This window comes from Crocodylus siamensis, chromosome 1 (genome assembly GCF_052110815.1).
Source record: "Crocodylus siamensis isolate JL-2025a chromosome 1, ASM5211081v1, whole genome shotgun sequence".
NCBI classification, from domain to species: domain Eukaryota; kingdom Metazoa; phylum Chordata; order Crocodylia; family Crocodylidae; genus Crocodylus; species Crocodylus siamensis.
The window spans coordinates 210,678,120-210,694,498 of NC_143395.1; the positions used below are offsets into that span (position 1 = coordinate 210,678,120).

Sequence of the window (16,379 nt, forward strand, 5' to 3'; positions counted from 1 at the left end):
TAGAACAAAAGACATGTGGGACACCTTTGTGCTCTTTCCTGGAGAACTGTCTTCAGACTTGCCTTTGTTATGGCCTTCTGCCAGAAGACAACTGCCACCACAGGGAACCCGCCAGAGCTCATCCCTGGCCCCCTGGTACTGGGCAGCAATCCCAGCAGGGTTCACAGCATGCTGGGGGGGACGACAGGCCACGAGAGGGGAAGCAGCTGCTGGCAGAACTTGAGGGCATGCCTGCTCTCTGGTGATTTCTTTGTGGCAGAGGCCTCGCATCACTCACATGGCTGGAATGTCTCTGCCATCAGAAAAAGGGACTCTGCTGCTATGGGGCAGAACCTGAGTTCTTTGTTTGTTTTCTTCTTGTTTCCCTTTATTTCAAAGAATTTATGAGCTTTGCCCTTAAAGAAAAATTCAGGTTGTTCGGTCCCACTCTTTAAGGATCATATTTAGCTTCTGGACTCACGTTTTAGGATCTGGGAGCCTCTCACATGCCCAAGCCACTTTACAAATGTTAACAGAACCAAATAAAAGGGACTCACCTAACTTCCAAACCTGATCTACCTCTGTTAAGGGCTACCACATGCCTTTAGCTACCATTTTACCCTGCCCAGGTTTCCTCTCTCCATCACATCTGTTCCATTGCCTTTTGGCATCCCTGCTCTCAGGAGCCTGAGGAGCAGCCTGGAGAGCAAGAGGTGGCAGGGTTGGGTAGGGATGCTTCAGCTCCATGTGTGTACCAGGTAACACTGACGTGGAACACTGTCAGCCGCAATGTCTGGGCACACAGAAACTATCTGTCCCAGGCCCCTGATCAACATCACTCCCCCACCCTAACTCTCCTCCACAACCCTTCTCCTTTGCTTCTCTGCACAGCCCTACTTCTCCCTCCCACCCATGCACTTCTGAATGGCACAGCTGTTTCCTTCTGTTCCCATGCCTCACACCTCATGCCCTTGTCATCCCATCTGACCATTCATATCCATTCCCCACAACTGCCAGATGTTGCCCTTATACAGAGCTGTTCTCCCCAGTCATTCCCCACTCTTCTATAGTATGCCTGCCCTCTGCACGCTGTGTCTCTTGCAGCCCTCCACAGCCCAACCCCACTTCTCTGTATCCTCACTGCTTCCCTTCTGCCTACTCCTTTCCCACATTTGGAACATGATGTGCATCAATCTGGGCACACAGGGCATTTGTACACATAATGGGGTTTAATCCTTAGGGTTACATTCTATGCCCCCTAAATTAAAACAGGTTTCTAATTGAAACCCATGGTTTCAATGTAGGGATTTTGTTTTCCACCACTGTTATGGTGAGGGGCCTGATCCTTTTTTATTTTTATTTTTTTGGCAAGGGGCCCAATCCTTTTTTGGGGGGAGAGCCTGCCCATGGTTGGGGGGGGGATGAGCTGACAGTGGTCTGAGCAGCCCCTAAGCTGAAGGGGGCCCTGTCCTTCCCACCATGGCAGTGGTGCCCCCCCGGCCACCTACGTAGGCTGCTAGCAGGGTGGGTACTGCCCCAGCCAGGAGGCAGCCCCCAGCCTGATCCAACTCTTTCCCAACCCTGAGCTGGGGCAGCACCCAGCCTGCTACCAGCCCACCCAGGCAGCCCCAGGGGGTGCTGCTGCCATGGAGGGATGGACTGGGCCCCCACCCACAACACAGGGCCTGCTTGGCCTGCTGGCAGCTCGCCCCCAAACTGTGGGAGAGGTGGACAGACTCTACCAAAAAAAAAGAAAAAAGGATTGGGCCCTTCACTGCTTCTGCTTTCAGCAGGCTTCTTTTTTTTTCTCTGGGGCCCAATCCTTTTTTTCTGCAGAGCCCGCCTCTCCCACAGCTGGGAGTGTGAGCTGACAGCTGTATCACTGCAATTTGCAATGTTGCAAATTAAACTACATTGGGATGTAGTTTAGTTTGCAACAATGCAAACTCATTTAAAATCCCCCAAATGCTTGCACATGTACAGTGTGACATCACTAAGTCACACAAAGTGACTTTTTGGTCATGTGTACATGGTAAAGGCATCACGTGTATAAGCGCTGACATAGATAAACTGTGATCCATGTAAGTGGTACTACTGACCAGCTCTTACAAGATGAACATGGGAGAAGAGTAGGTCGCAGCAGGGGACACTCTTACTGCCAGACTCTACACCTAAATGAAGAGGGAAGAGCAAGGATGGCTGACAGGACAAGGGTGGACAAGAGAAGCTCCCATGAAGTCCAGCCAGGGGTCACTTGGATGAAGGAATTTTCTGGCCCCAAGGCACACTGCACCAGGGTCACCAGCCCCCTGGATCTTCACAACAGATATGAACCCCTTGCAGCACTAGTAGAGCCAGCAGGGCCACTGGCTCCAGCACTCAAGGAAGAAAGGCAACCTGCAACCACCACAAAGAAGAAACGCAGAGTGATTGTTGTGGGAGACTCCCTCTTGAGGGGGATAGAGGGAGCGCTTTGCTGTCCTGACCCCTTGGTCCATGAGGTCTGCTGCCTCCCGGGGCCCATATCTGGGATGTAGCTGAGATGATCTCGCAACTTGTCCGACCCTCCGACCACTATCCCATGCTCCTCATCCATGTGGGCACAAATGACACGACTTGGAGCAATCCCAGCCGGGTTATGAGTAACTACAGGACTCTGGGGGCAGGGCTTAAAGGGCTGGGGGTGCAGATAATTTTCTCCTCAATCCTTCTGGTTAGGGGTCATGGGCACAGGAGGAAGAGGTGAATTGAAGAAGTAAACAGAAGACTGTGGTGTTGGTGCCTAAGAGTGAGGTGGAGGCCGCACCTCACTTGCCTATGCACAAATGCCAAGAGCCTGAGGAACAAGCAGGAGGAACTGGCCCTTCTGCTAAACAAAAATGAATATGATTTCATAGGGATAACAGACTTGGTGGGACTTCCCTGTGACTGAACCACAGGTATAGATGGCTATGTCTTGTACAGGAGGGATCATGTTGAAAGAAAGGGCAGGGGTGTAGCTCTCTATATGAAGGAGCAGTACATTTCCCTACAAGTGGATCTTGGCACCCAAAGAAGGCAACTTGAGACCATCTGGGTTAGATTATGGGGGGACGTGGTGAAGGGGATATCATGATAGAAGTCTATTACAGACCTCCTAACCGAGAGGAAGTACTTGACCACAAATTCACTAGGGAATTGGCAGCGGCTGCACACTGTCAATGCATGGTTGTCATGGGTGACTTCAACTACCCTGACATCTCATGGGAATAGCACTCAGCCAAATATGATCGGTCGCAAAGCTTCCTCACTTGCATTGACAAGCTTTACTTGTCTCAAGAAGTCTATGGGCCAACAAGACACAAGCCACTGCTGGATCCAGTACTGGCCAAAGGGGATGATCTAGTGAGCAACCTGAGAATTGAAGGGAAGCTTGGCAACAGTGATCATGAGTTGATCACTTTCTCTATCCATTGCAAAATTGGCAGATCAGTCAGCAATGCAGAAATCCTCAACTTCAGGAAATCCAACTTTCACAAGCTCAGGAGGCTGGTTGCCGAGGCCCTGCATGGCCATGACCTGACAGGGAGGGAAGTCCACGATGAGTGGTTGCTCCTTAAGGACGTGATCCTTGAAGCACAAGGGAAGTCCATTCCGGCCTGTAGGAAACGGTAGCAGAAGGGATGAGTAACTCCCCTGGGTAAATAGGGAACTCATGGACCTCTTATATCTGAAAAGAGAAGCCTATAAGCAATGGAAGTCAGGTAACATCACCAAAAAGGGGTATTCAGCACTGGAGTGAACTAAAACAGCCAAGACTGAAACCAAACTCAAACTGCCTACAGGAATCAAGGACAATAAAAAGTCCTTCTCCAGATTGTGACAGGGTCAAAACCTGATAGCATTCAACGTGGAGAAATGCAAGGTGCTCCACCTTGGGAAAAAAATACACATCATATTTATAGGCTCGGCAATACTACACTCACTAGCACCGTGACTGAAAGAGACTTGGGGGTCATGATTGACCACAAGATGAACATGAGCTACTAATGCAATGCTGCAGCCAGCAAAACTAACAAAAACCTGGCTTGCATCTACCGATTCATCTCAAGCAAGACCAGGAAGTCATCCTCCTGCTTTTCTAGGCCTTGATGAGGCCACAGATGGAGTACTGCATTCAGTTCTAGGCTCTGAACTTTAGAAAGGATGTGGAAAAGCTTGAGAGAGCCATGTGCATGCTTAAAGGACAAGAGAGCAGGCTTTATGAGGAAAGGCTGAGAACCATGGGACTCTTCAGCCTGGAGAAGCGAAGGCTCAGGGGGGACTTGGTGGCTGCCTATAAGTACATAGGATCTGGGAGAATGTCTGTTCCCCAGAGCATCCCAAAGGAAGACAAGATCCAACAGTCACAAACTCCTAGAAGACCATTTTAGGCTGGACATAAGGATAAACTTCTTTACCATCCAAGTCCCCAGAGTCTGGAATAGACTCCCCTCAGAAGTGATGCAAGCACCTACTCTAGACCTGATGATCTTGCAAGGTCCCTTCCAGCCCTGGTGTCTATATCTATGAAATGCTATGGGGGCATGGGGCTCATTTGAGCTCTGCATAGGAGCTGAAAGTATTATGAGGGAAATAGGTTCTATGGGAGGGCAGGGTGGAGAAATTCAGCTCTGCAGTGGGATGCAAAGTGAATCAGGTGGTAACATGAGGGATCTCTGACCTCTTCAGAGGGGGAATATAAGGGAGAATGCACCTCAGAATTGAAGCTGACCATGTGAATAACTGATTGCTGATGCATACTCAGGAAAAACATCTGGGAAATCCCCAGAGACAAAAATCTCAGGACTTGAACTAAGGTTATGCCAGTGCTACCATAAACTGATTTGCAACTGAACAACCTTATTTTGTTTCCATTTGGATAGATTCACAGAATCATCTAGTCTAGTGGTGCTCATGGTTTGGGCCCTGTAAACCAGATGGATGGCGTGCGGCCAGCTTGTGGGCCAGACTGGGCCCCATGCCACCCCTTCAAACTGGAGTTGGGCCCTGGAGCTCCATGCTGCCCTCACATGCCATGATCATGCCCTGGGGCCCCATGCTGCCTCTGCCCAGCCAAGGGCCTTGCACTGCCTCCGCCCAGCTGGGTTTGATCTCTGGGGCCCCACACTCCCCCCATCTGGTCCCCACACTACTGCTGTCTGGCCCCCATGCCAGACTGCATCACCCTGAGAGCTAAATCTAGTGAGCAGGACCATGGCTCCTCGGGCTCTCCACAGATCCATGGGGAGCCCTGCAGGTTGGATGCTGCAGCACCAGGGGCTGGGGCTGGTCTGCGGACCAAGGGTAGAGTACCTCTGATCTAGTCTGACGTCCTGTGTAATGGTAGGCCATAGGACTGCTCTGAATTAACTCCTGTTTGAACTAGAACATGCCCTTTAGAAAATGGCCAATCTCATTTAAAATTGCCAGTGACAGAGATAATGTCATAACCCTTGGTAAATTTATTCCACTGGTTAATTACCCTTACTGCTTAAAGCATATGCAAAACAGAACAAAATTGCTGCCAGCTGGGGGTAAGTGAGAGGGAGATGGCGTGCCAGACTGGCAAGCATAGGACTGAGATATCAGAGAGGCACAGCAGGGAGGAATAAGAGAAGAAGTCCAAGGGTGGGGAGAGTAAAGGGTGGGGACATTGGGAGTGGAGGGAAAAGAGAAAAAGAGAGTTGGAGACAGGAAAAGCTTTTCCCAGACAGCAACAGACACTGGATTTAGGGTTGGATAAAAGATCTTGACAATTAAGGAGGTAATAGGGAGATGGGAAATTTGAGGAAGGATTAAAGGAACAGAGCGGAATGAGGGAGACCTTATCATGACCTGGATAAGGAGGCAGGGAATTTGGGGTCCATTTGGCTGGAAGGGATTTATTAATTGTGCCACTGCTTATCTACTTAGTCCCCATGCTATTTTTGGGGTGTCTTTCAGGCCTGAAGCCTCCTGTAGCTGTAGGACAAACAAAGGTGGCTGGTGTTGTTGGACAGGAAGTGATCCTACCTTGTAGCCTCACTCGTCAAATGACTTCAGTGACTTGGAAATTCCAGAAAAGAACACACACCACCAGAAGACAAGAATCACAAGAAGACATTGTGATCAAATATCACATCAATGTCTTTAAAGGTAACATCCTAAATTCACCATGCCTACCCCCTATGCAGGGCTGGGCAGCCCCCTCTCCTCCACAGTGGAGTTCTAATCCCAGCATTCTTATTCTTCCTGAAGGGAAGGCTCCAATGGCAAATCGATCTGAATTAATTACAACGAACTTTTCCCTGAAAGTGCAGAACCTGGCACCTTATGATGTTGGCGAGTATACCTGTGAATCTGGTCACAGAGGGGACACAGTCCAGCTGGTGGTGTTTGGCGGTGAGTGATTGGGGACCATAATGAGACCTTTCTGGGAGAGGAAGGACCTGAGTCCTTGATCCATCTCCTCCAGCCTGTGCTAGTGCAGATCCCTTTCCTTCAGCTTCTCAAAGTCCAAGCTCCTCACATTCCCCTTTTTCTGGAATATCAATAAAGACCCTTCACTCCCAGACAGACCTTTGTTTTGGGAGGCAGGCAAAGGAGAAGACTCACTGACTGGGCTCTTTCTTTCTACAGTTACAGAGTTGACAAAATATTTGCTACACGATCAAGTTCTCTTTGTGAGCTTGCAGCAATACTCCCCTGTCCAAAACAAAATCACTGTCACCTGGTGGGACAACAAAGACATGAAAGTGACAAGCGAACAGTCACAGACAGGCCAATACAGTCTGCACAAAAGTGGTCTTCGGATTACAGACAGTGGGAAATGGAAATGCAAGATCAATTTACAATTCAAACCCTTTGACCTGGACATCCCCTTTGATGTGATTGTGATAGGTAGGAAGAACACTGGACTCTGGGACTCCTCCTCTCCACACACACAGACCCTGGGATGGGCAAGTCTCCCTGTCCACTACCTCAGTCCTGAGCATTTGGAGCAATGAAGCTCCAAGTCCTTTCTCTTAGGATTTCTGGACTTCTGAAAATCCACATTGAACAAGTAACCTTGAATAAGTCACTTATTTTCCCTTTGTGGGACTTGTGGTGGGAAAGCTTGCTTACTGTGAGTACCTCCAGGTAATCAGTATTTGGTAGGCCCTCTAATCCCAACATTAGTACATTGACATAATAGACACAAAATAAACTACCCTCCTCCCTTCAGTCCTCTTTTCACAGCATCCCACCATCTGTCTCCTTCCCACTGGGGTTTATGCCTTTAAGACCCTGCAGGTGTCTCTCATTTTTCTCCCCACAGCTGAAGCTTTGGTGAGTCCTGTGGGTTTTTAGCTCTTCGAATCTTTACCAAGAGTCCAGCTGATATTTTCTGTGGCTGTTTTCTGAACCCCACCCCAAACTGAGCCCAGTAATCAAACTCAGGTCTTCCTGGAGTTGCACAAAATGCCTGGGTGAAGTTGAAAAAATGAGGAGGCTATTGCTCCACATACTTCTGTTTGTTCTTCTCTCTCTGCTCTGAATTCAGGTTTCAAAGATTCGGAGCGTGAGATCCTGTATGCAGCTGTTAATACAACAGTGTCCTTCTCATACTTACTGAATCTCTGGGAAGTAAAATGGACGGGGAGCCTTAAAGCACATTTGGATTGGAAAGCAAAGGCAGATGACAACTATCGGGAGATAATGAACTTCAGCATCACTAATCAAGAATTGACCTCGCCCAAGCAAATTAAGCGCTTTGGGTTCCAGGGAGTTGAGAAACCCTTCAAACAACTGAATGTAACTCTGTCTAAAGTTCTGTTTGAAGATGCTGGATGGTACCAGTTCAGAGTCACATTTGACTTTGGACATCTGAAGACTGCTATCCACCTGGTAGTGATGACAGGTGAGAGGAAAGTAACCCCCAGAAAACAGGGTGGGGGAGTGTCCCCCTAGAGGTGTCTCCTGCAAGGAGCCCGAAATCCTGAGATTATCCTCTCACTTGTGTCTCCCCCTTCTGTTGTCTACAGTCTCTGCCACCCCCACTGGGCCTCTCTCCAAAGGGGCTGAGGTGACACTGCACTGTCAACTCTCAGCTCTCCCCTTACAGAAAGGCCTACTGATCTGGCACCGTGTGAATGGGACAAAAGAGGAATCTAAGCAGGTGATGCACAGGGAGGTGGAAGTGAAGGCCAGGACTGCAGGGCTATGGAGGTGTAGCTTCGTATTGGAAAACAAAACATTAATCAGCGTTGACTACATGCTGGGTATGGGGACTAACTCTACACTGCTGCCTCTATACTGAGGAGCCTTTTGTCTTTGTCTGCCTCTTAGTCTTCCTCTCCCACTAACTGTCATCTCTCCACAGAGGAAGCTGCCGAATGGATTATGTATGCACTGACTGTGGCAATAACTGTAGCGAGTGTGGCCCTACTTCTCTTTGTCAGCCTGTGTACGTTTATCTGTACCGCATGGCAGCGCAGAAAGGTGAGTCCTTGAATCCTTGTATGCAGTGAAATGAGTCAAGTCCTGGCATTTAAAATGAGTCTCTAAGAAGCCTCACCTTCAGATGGGCAAGTGGGAGGGGATATGAAAATCCCACCTGGGGAAAGGGATCTCAGATCATACAGCCCAAACAACTCTCCTTGGAGTTTGGTGGATACAACTTACCCTGTCAGGAGAGGGGGGTGATTTGAAACCTTCAGCCACTTCAGAGAGAACTTTTAATGCCAAAATAAAAACCTGTGCCACACCCCTCCTCTCTTGGCAGCGGCGAGCAGAGAGGATGGTGCGAGTCAGACAAGACCTGCTACAGAACAGAACATGTCAGTGTCAACAGTAAGTATTGTGGCCAGCACATCTAGAGCAGGAAGAAACTTGGGCTTTAAGATAGTGGGAAGACTCAGGGAACAGGGAATGAGACATGGACTTTTCACCACCTTGGCTATGGTTGGAGGACAGTCATCTCTATGTATAGTTGTCATGTTAATTATCCTGGCTGTGGTTAACATAAATCAGCATCTATTCAGAACCAGCCCCCCTCATGTTTAATCAATGTGCTGCTACACCCCACTGTAGCAGGGCACTTAGACGTGCCCGCTCCTTAAGGCTGAAGAAGCCTGGCCAGGGAGCTGGGCAGGCCAAACAGAGCTCCTCAGTTGCAGGTGCCAGAGTAACAGCCTAAGGGAGTAATGGGCCACACCTGCCGACATCACCAGACCAGCAGGAGGCGGGTTCTGGGATATATAAACCCAGGCTGTAGCTAGCAGATGCATGCTCTTTCTTTAGTAACTGACAGGGAAGGTGTTCCTGCCTGCTGAAGCTACTTGAGACCTGGTGCTGCCTGCCTAGCTCTCCTAGGACTGCCTGCTATCTAGGTGCTACATGACTACAGGGAGTCTCCCAAGTACCTAGAATAGGGGCATGTTACTCTGAGTGGATGTTTGTCCCTTTAAAGAGGCATAACACTGTTGCTATTGCTAGTATTTAAGTTATTGCCTAGGGGATTGTGTTTGTGTTCGTGTTTACCCTGGAGGATTGGGATGAGACTAGAAGGGGAGGTTTGGAGGCCCCATTAGTGCCTAGACAGAGTGGGTGTATGATTGGGTAGAGCCCAGTGTCAGGCATAGTGAGCCCAGAGTGCCAGGAGGGTGCTGCCAGAAGGCTCCACTTTGGAGCCAACCCGGTGGAGAGGCTGAATGTCTGCAGCCTTCCTCCCTAGCTCTGCCATCCCCTTCCCCCCCAGCTCTGGTGCTGTCATCAAGATAGGAGTGGGGAAAAGGCAGGGGAAGGAGCTCCGTTCTGGGGTTTGCCTAGCCTGCGCTTGAGGTGGGTGGGTGGATTGGAGCCCCCCCATCTCAGGGGGACTTCAATCTATTTGCCTGCCTTGCCCAGTGAGGGCTGGGCAAACCCCAGAATGGAGCTCCCCTGCCTGCCTTCTCCCTCTCCCACCCTGATGACATCACCAAGGGTGTTCTGAGCTACACCAGCCCAGCTCTACTCCCAGCAGTGACAAACAGAAGTTAATGAAGGCACTTCACTTTGGAGGACCTTCATCTGAACCCTCAGTAAATGAGGGCTAACTGTTGTACGACTGGGCACTTTTAAAGCACTCTGCAGCCATGCGTTTCTGTCAGGGCATGGCTGTAGAGCAGTGTTTCCCAACCTTTTCAAGCTCAAAGCATAGCTACATTAATAAAAACTTTCCGTGGCACACCTGTTAAAGCATTCCCCATCCTCGTACCTATTGTAACTCATTGTATCTTATTGCCATCACAACATTCTGCGGCACACCTAGTCATTTCTGACAGCACACTTTTGTGCTGTAGCACAGTGGTTGGGAAACTGCTGTAGAGTGCTTTCAGGGGGCTCACTGTGTGACAAATATCACTTCTGTCAGTGCCTGTAGATGTCAAAAATCATTGGCATGAGTGTGCTGCCTTGTGGTGGCTCATATCACTGCTGCTGACACTGGCTCCTTTTTCTACATAGTTCAGTGTAAAATCATTGGGGACATTTGTATAAACAGTGAAATGCGCATCAGCACTGAGAAAATGGTGGCGGTGCACTTTTGAACTAAAACACATCAAAGCTATTTTAATTCAAAAGCACACTGCCGCCATTTTTCCAGCACTGATGTGCGTTCTGCCATTTATACAAATGCATGAGACAGTGCCGGGTGCCTCAGCTTGCATGTGGAGCAGATTCAATTAATCAAGTCTGCTCCAACATGCTAGATCTCTGACACGTCGGAGCAGACAAACATATTTGTATAAATGCCCTGGGAGTCTTGCGGAGACTGTGTCAGTTGTAAGATGGTCATCTTTCATCATGTTATACATTGATGAGAACCCCTCAGTTGCTCACTGTACTGTATGCTGTTCACAGGACAAGAGCAGCATCTTTTACCAGACCCTTTCCAAAGCAGTCTTCAATGTACTACATGAAGATCAGTACTTAACCTGTGCATGACTTGCCTGTTATCCAGCTTGCTCTGGAATTAGGTGCTTTTCAATGAATGACAAGATGGCATCTGATTTAAACTTAGATGTCTGTTCAGTCTGCAGATTTAGTGTGTTGTAGGGGATTGCTTGTCCCAGACAGATCAGATAGGGAGCAACAGGGCAACCATCTTTATTGTACAGAACAAAAAAAATGTTAACTGAATGCTTCTCAAACATGATTTAGTCAGCTATAACGCAGTGGCAACACGTAGGGGATGCATGGGGTGCACCCCCTGAGAGTGCTGGTGCCCTCACTGAGAGCAAGTGCTCTTGGTTTAGGCAATGGTCAGGGGGGGCAGGTAGAGTGCTGATGTCCCCCTCCAAGAATTGTTGCCAGCACTTCCAGGTGCACTGCCGGCACTTCCAGGCTCAGCATCCAGCCACATGGGGACCCCCTTCCACCACCAACACCGCTGCAGCCGCTAGCAGATGGTCCATGCCCTGCCTGCCCTTGCCTCCAATGCCTGTGTCACCACCTGTGGGTGGTCACCATGTCCCCCAGCCTCAGGAAGCACATGTCGCTTATGCTATAAGGTGCACATCTACCCTATCTTCTGTCTGACTGCAGACTAACACAGCTAAGTACAGCAGGCAAACCAGAGGCAAGGATAACACAGAATAGCTCTATCTACACTCCTCCCCCCTCCCCCTCAAACACACATCCACATACACACCATCCAGTATACAACACCCTTCCCCTGCCCTGGATCAGACAGTGACTCACCTTGGACAACTCAGTTCAGGGGTTGGAGTCATTTAACTGGAGATAGCAGCAAGCTCTTCTTGAGTTGCATCAGTACTGGAAATTTTCCTGAGTTCAGAACAACAGCTGCTGGACTTGTAAGAACCAGTCTTTGTACCAGTATAGTGTCTTCTGGATTTGTAGATGGTATATCATCTGGAAGTTGATCTTATATTTGGTTGACATGTCTGCCAAGTGTCTTGTTATCTGAAGTCTTGGCTTTATAGGATACTGGTCTTGTAGCCTCAAGAACAGCTGCAGACACCCAACATGGCTCAGTTGAATAGCTTTGGGTGTACACAAGGTAGTTTGATTTTATGACAATAGGAGTGAACTGTGACAGATTTACTACTGCTTATAGGACACCTTACTTAACAAGATGATTAATTTCTGCATTAACTTTTGGATGGAGGGTGAATGCAACATGACGAGTTTTCTTTCACATTGGTGCCACTATTGGATCCAACATAAATAAAACAGGTGGGCTTTTGTATGTACCTTGCCTTTCTTCAATTTTTTTTAAAGAATTCCTTTAGGATATCTTGAGTGGTGTTTGCCACAACCCTGCATGCCCCTGTTAATTTGATGCCCAGCAGCTCAAAACATTCTCCATCAAGCAAGCTTGCTCACTGTCTTGCAACTATGAGATTGATTGATAGACTCCTGGATTCTTCCTGTAGCTGAATGTTGATTTAACATTCTCCATTTAAACCAACAGTTTGTTTGTTCTGGTTGACAAGTCTTGTTTTGCATGGAACAATAAGAGAATGATTTTTGAGACCATTCATACATTTCTACTGAAATTAAGAAAAACTTGGATCCTGAGTGTACCTCTATGATGCATGAAATGCCTCAGAGTATCACTGTCATTTACGTCTTTTGTAAAGGTACTGTTTCCACACTCTTGTCAGGTCTGGTAGTGTGGGCATCTGAGTGTCACAGACTAAAATTCTATTAAGACCTGCAACGGTATTTGTGGTAGCTGGAGGCATACCTTCCATGGTTATCTTCTTTTTGTATGGTTTGAACTTTTGATGACATACACGTTCAATGCAATCCTTGCACTTGCAGTGATGTTACTGGTACCAGGAAACAGCTTGTGTCCTGCAGGGATGATGTGTAAGGGGTGCATGTGGGTGCACATGCACTCCCTGAACGTGGCAGCGCACCCCCTACAAAAAGGTGCCACTGACACTGTCTGCAGCGCCTGCAGGCAGTAACCACTAACCCCCCACCCCTCGCCTTCAACACTGCTGGCAGCATCTGTAGGCAGTGAACAATCCCCGCTGGCCACCACCACTGCTGCTGGTGGCATGTTTGGATGGTTGCTGACCCCTGGTTGGCACTTGCCACCCCCTTCATGCCCCGAACAGCATCTGTCGGAACTCCTGCTGCTACTCCCACCAGGGGCACATGTCGTTCATGGTGTCATGTCTGGCTCTCGCTATAGCTATAGAAGTTTCACAGAGATGAAGAATTTATTTTCTTGTGCACTGGTCATCACTTCTGTGAATAATTCCTTTTAGATTGCGCTTGGTGAGTCGATTGACATCGTTTTCATAGACAATGCTTAGATCTCCTTTGTCTAGAAAAATATAGCTCATGAGCAAGTGCTTCTTCGACAATAGTGAATGTTAAGTTTTGCTTTGTAAGCAGTCTGCATTTTAGGGTGTCATCTTGAATCCCACAAATTTACACACCCTCAATAGAGACTAAAGACAGGTACCAAAACTACAGTTCTTGGACAGATCCCTTTGTTTGACAGGTGATTGCTCTGGTTGAAATGGAAACATCTGATTGCTTTAGAAAGAGTCCATGTAAAATTATATTTTTAGTAGTATGAGGATCTCATTGTAGAACTTGTTATAGGGTTTGGCCAGGGACGTGAGTGAGCAAACAATGTCAGAAGCCTGTAAGTAGATAGGAGTTGGTAGCATGGCACATTTCTCAGAGGTCTGACTGGTTAACTTCACTGATCTAACTGGCTTCAGATGGAACTCCTATACCGATAAGCTTGTCTTCTAAGGCAATGACCTGGCTACATCAAAGGCTTTGATACAGTACTAGATAGGCATGGTGCAGAGCAGCTGCACAGAATACCCCATGGGGAGGAACCCCTTTATTAGGCTCCCTGAATAGTGCAGTCCTCCTTTCTCCCTTGCATTCTTGGCACTCCCAGTTCAGAATGAAATGCAGGAAGCCTTCTGCCTACTGGGGGTCCCATCCCCATTGCCAACTTTGTGTATTGCAGGGGTGTGTTTGTGCTAGTGAGATCACACAGGGCAGCCCACTTTGTTGTACAACAGTCTTAAGTGAGTGCTTGTCAAACATAACAGCAGGCAGCAACAGGAGATAAACACAACATGGAATAGCTGCACTTACTGAATGTACACGCATGTGAGCATGTGCGCACGTGCACACACTAGCATATTTACTCAAAAATAAAATGAAGTTTTTTTCCCCAATCAGCATGGGTATACAGAAACCTTCATCTTTGTATTCACATGCAAAAAACCCTCATTAAATACATTACCTATCACTAAACTGCTGCCAGAAGCAGAATATGTTCAGTCATGGAAAGTAACTGTGAGGTTGATTGAAAACAGCCCACACCAAGCATGCCTACAAAACACATGGTTCATGTTGTACAACATACTGATTGGAAACTTTTTGTTTGTTTGTTTTGTTTTGGCCCTTAAAAAATGGGCACATGTTCCCTACACAATGAACTGGCACCAGGCCTGGAGACATTGCTATAGCAGGCCAGCTCCAGGGAGGGTAGAGCCAGCACTAACACCTCCCCTTGGTACCAAAAATGCTTGATCTCTTTTTTATAAAAGGAAAAAAAAAAGGAAAAAAGAGAGAAAATTATATATGTAAGAACTACATATCAAAAACACACAGCTACATGTATTAAACCCTTAAACAACATACATCAACTTCTCACAAAAACCAAAACCTTACAGAACCTCATGAAAAAACTTTTACCCCAGTAACCACCTGAAACTCTCTGCCCTTCTCATCAGTCCTCTGTTGGTTTAGTGAAACAAGTGTGTCTAGTCCTTTTACCTCCACGTCTCCACCTCTTCCTCTTTGATCTCTTCTTTGTCCTGATCAATGTAGTATTTCAATTCGTGCAGCCCCAGCTTCAGGCACTCTTTCAGTAAAAGCCAACCCCTTAAACACTCAGAGGTTTCTTACTTTCCATAAATTAGTTTTAACACATGCTAATAAAGTCCTTAATAGTGTTTCCTTGGGTCCCTTTGGAATAAGTCCATATAGTACCATCTCCCGTGCTAATGACAGGTTTATTTTGGTGATACTCGGAAAGCAGCGGACCCTTTCCCACATCCTCTTTGCATACGTACACTCCCCAAATATGTCCTACTGTTTCTTCTTCCCTACATCTCTCCCTTGGGTACCATGATGAGCTTGTCAAGCCCAATCTGTTTCACTTCTCTCACTCGCAAGATATTTCTTACTTACAGCCATCCATGCTAGGTCAGCATGTAGCTTCTTAGTCGTTTACCTGCCACCGCTACCCACACCTTTTTCACTTGTCTTTCTGTGACATTTCCCATTAGCACCATCCTGTCTCCTTAACTGTTTTCATCAATTTCTTATGACCCTTCAGGACCTCCAGTGCTACCGTCCCTATCTAATACCCCTGTATGAATCCTTCCATCCTGATGTAATAATTTGGAAGTTTTCATGCCCATGGACTGTTCAAAGAGGTCTGATATACTCCCCATTCCCTCAAAATCATAGCTGTGTGAAATCTGGTGATACATGCTGCTTCCCCTTCTCCCTCTGTTGCTGCCTTGCATATCATGCTTGCATATTTCACATAGACAAACAATCCCAAGTCCAGCAGCCCCCATCCACCATCTCTCATGCTTTGTACAGTTCAGCTCTAACCAACCCTTCTCTTCCTTCATTCCAGAAGTACACACACATTTCCCTCTGTACATTTGCTGTCTGCCACTACATCAGTGGGAATACAATTCTTGTATATAAACTAATCAACAGTAGTACATCCTTAAATGCCCCCAGTTTTCTGGCAAAGAACAGTACCCTTCTGGACTAGAAACAAAGTATTTGCCATAGTCTTGCTGTTACTTTTTCTCATGCCATATTACCTTTCCCTTTGGCATCCATCAGGATCCCTAGCACTCTAATTTCTCTCTCTTTCTTATTTGAAGGTCCAACTTCTCCGAGTCCTTCCAGTTCCCCATTCCCATTATGGTGCTTTTTGACCTATTTAGTTTGGCCCAGGGCCAGGCAATTATTTCTGCCAGAAGGCTGCTTAACAAGTTTTGGTGAGCTGTCAATAGGTGCATGGGTAGCCCTGCCCTTTGAGGTGCCCTGCCCCCTGATTACCATATTGGGATCTGAAGTCCCTCCCCTAACCCCTGACCTTTGCCACTGGAAGTTCCTCCCCTTGCCCCACAGAAATACTCCTTTTGGGAGAGGAGAGTTGCCATCTTGGAACCAAAAAACCCCAAATCATACACTAAAAATATTTGTCATGATTTGTGTTTCTGTAGTGTATATAGAGGTGATTGTACAGTAACTCAAAATTAAAGTCTTATGTGTGTACTGGCACCTGGCAGCACATGGCTCCAGTGCTGCACATGGGGGCAAGGAGTGAAGCCTGCCCA

General features: G+C 47.5%; 1 protein-coding gene across 2 annotated transcripts in view; it reads left to right on the forward strand.

Moving 5' to 3' along the window:
• CD4 (CD4 molecule) overlaps positions 1-16,379 on the forward strand; it is a 77,484-nt gene that overhangs the window by 52,513 nt on the left and 8,592 nt on the right. For both annotated transcript variants that reach the window (XM_090055227.1, XM_090055222.1), the window contains exons 3-9: positions 5,944-6,135; positions 6,238-6,381; positions 6,619-6,879; positions 7,523-7,879; positions 8,004-8,240; positions 8,342-8,460; positions 8,744-8,811. In XM_090055227.1, the coding sequence (XP_089911353.1) occupies positions 5,944-6,135; positions 6,238-6,381; positions 6,619-6,879; positions 7,523-7,879; positions 8,004-8,240; positions 8,342-8,460; positions 8,744-8,811 (1,378 nt within the window). The remainder of the gene's footprint in view (positions 1-5,943; positions 6,136-6,237; positions 6,382-6,618; positions 6,880-7,522; positions 7,880-8,003; positions 8,241-8,341; positions 8,461-8,743; positions 8,812-16,379) is intronic.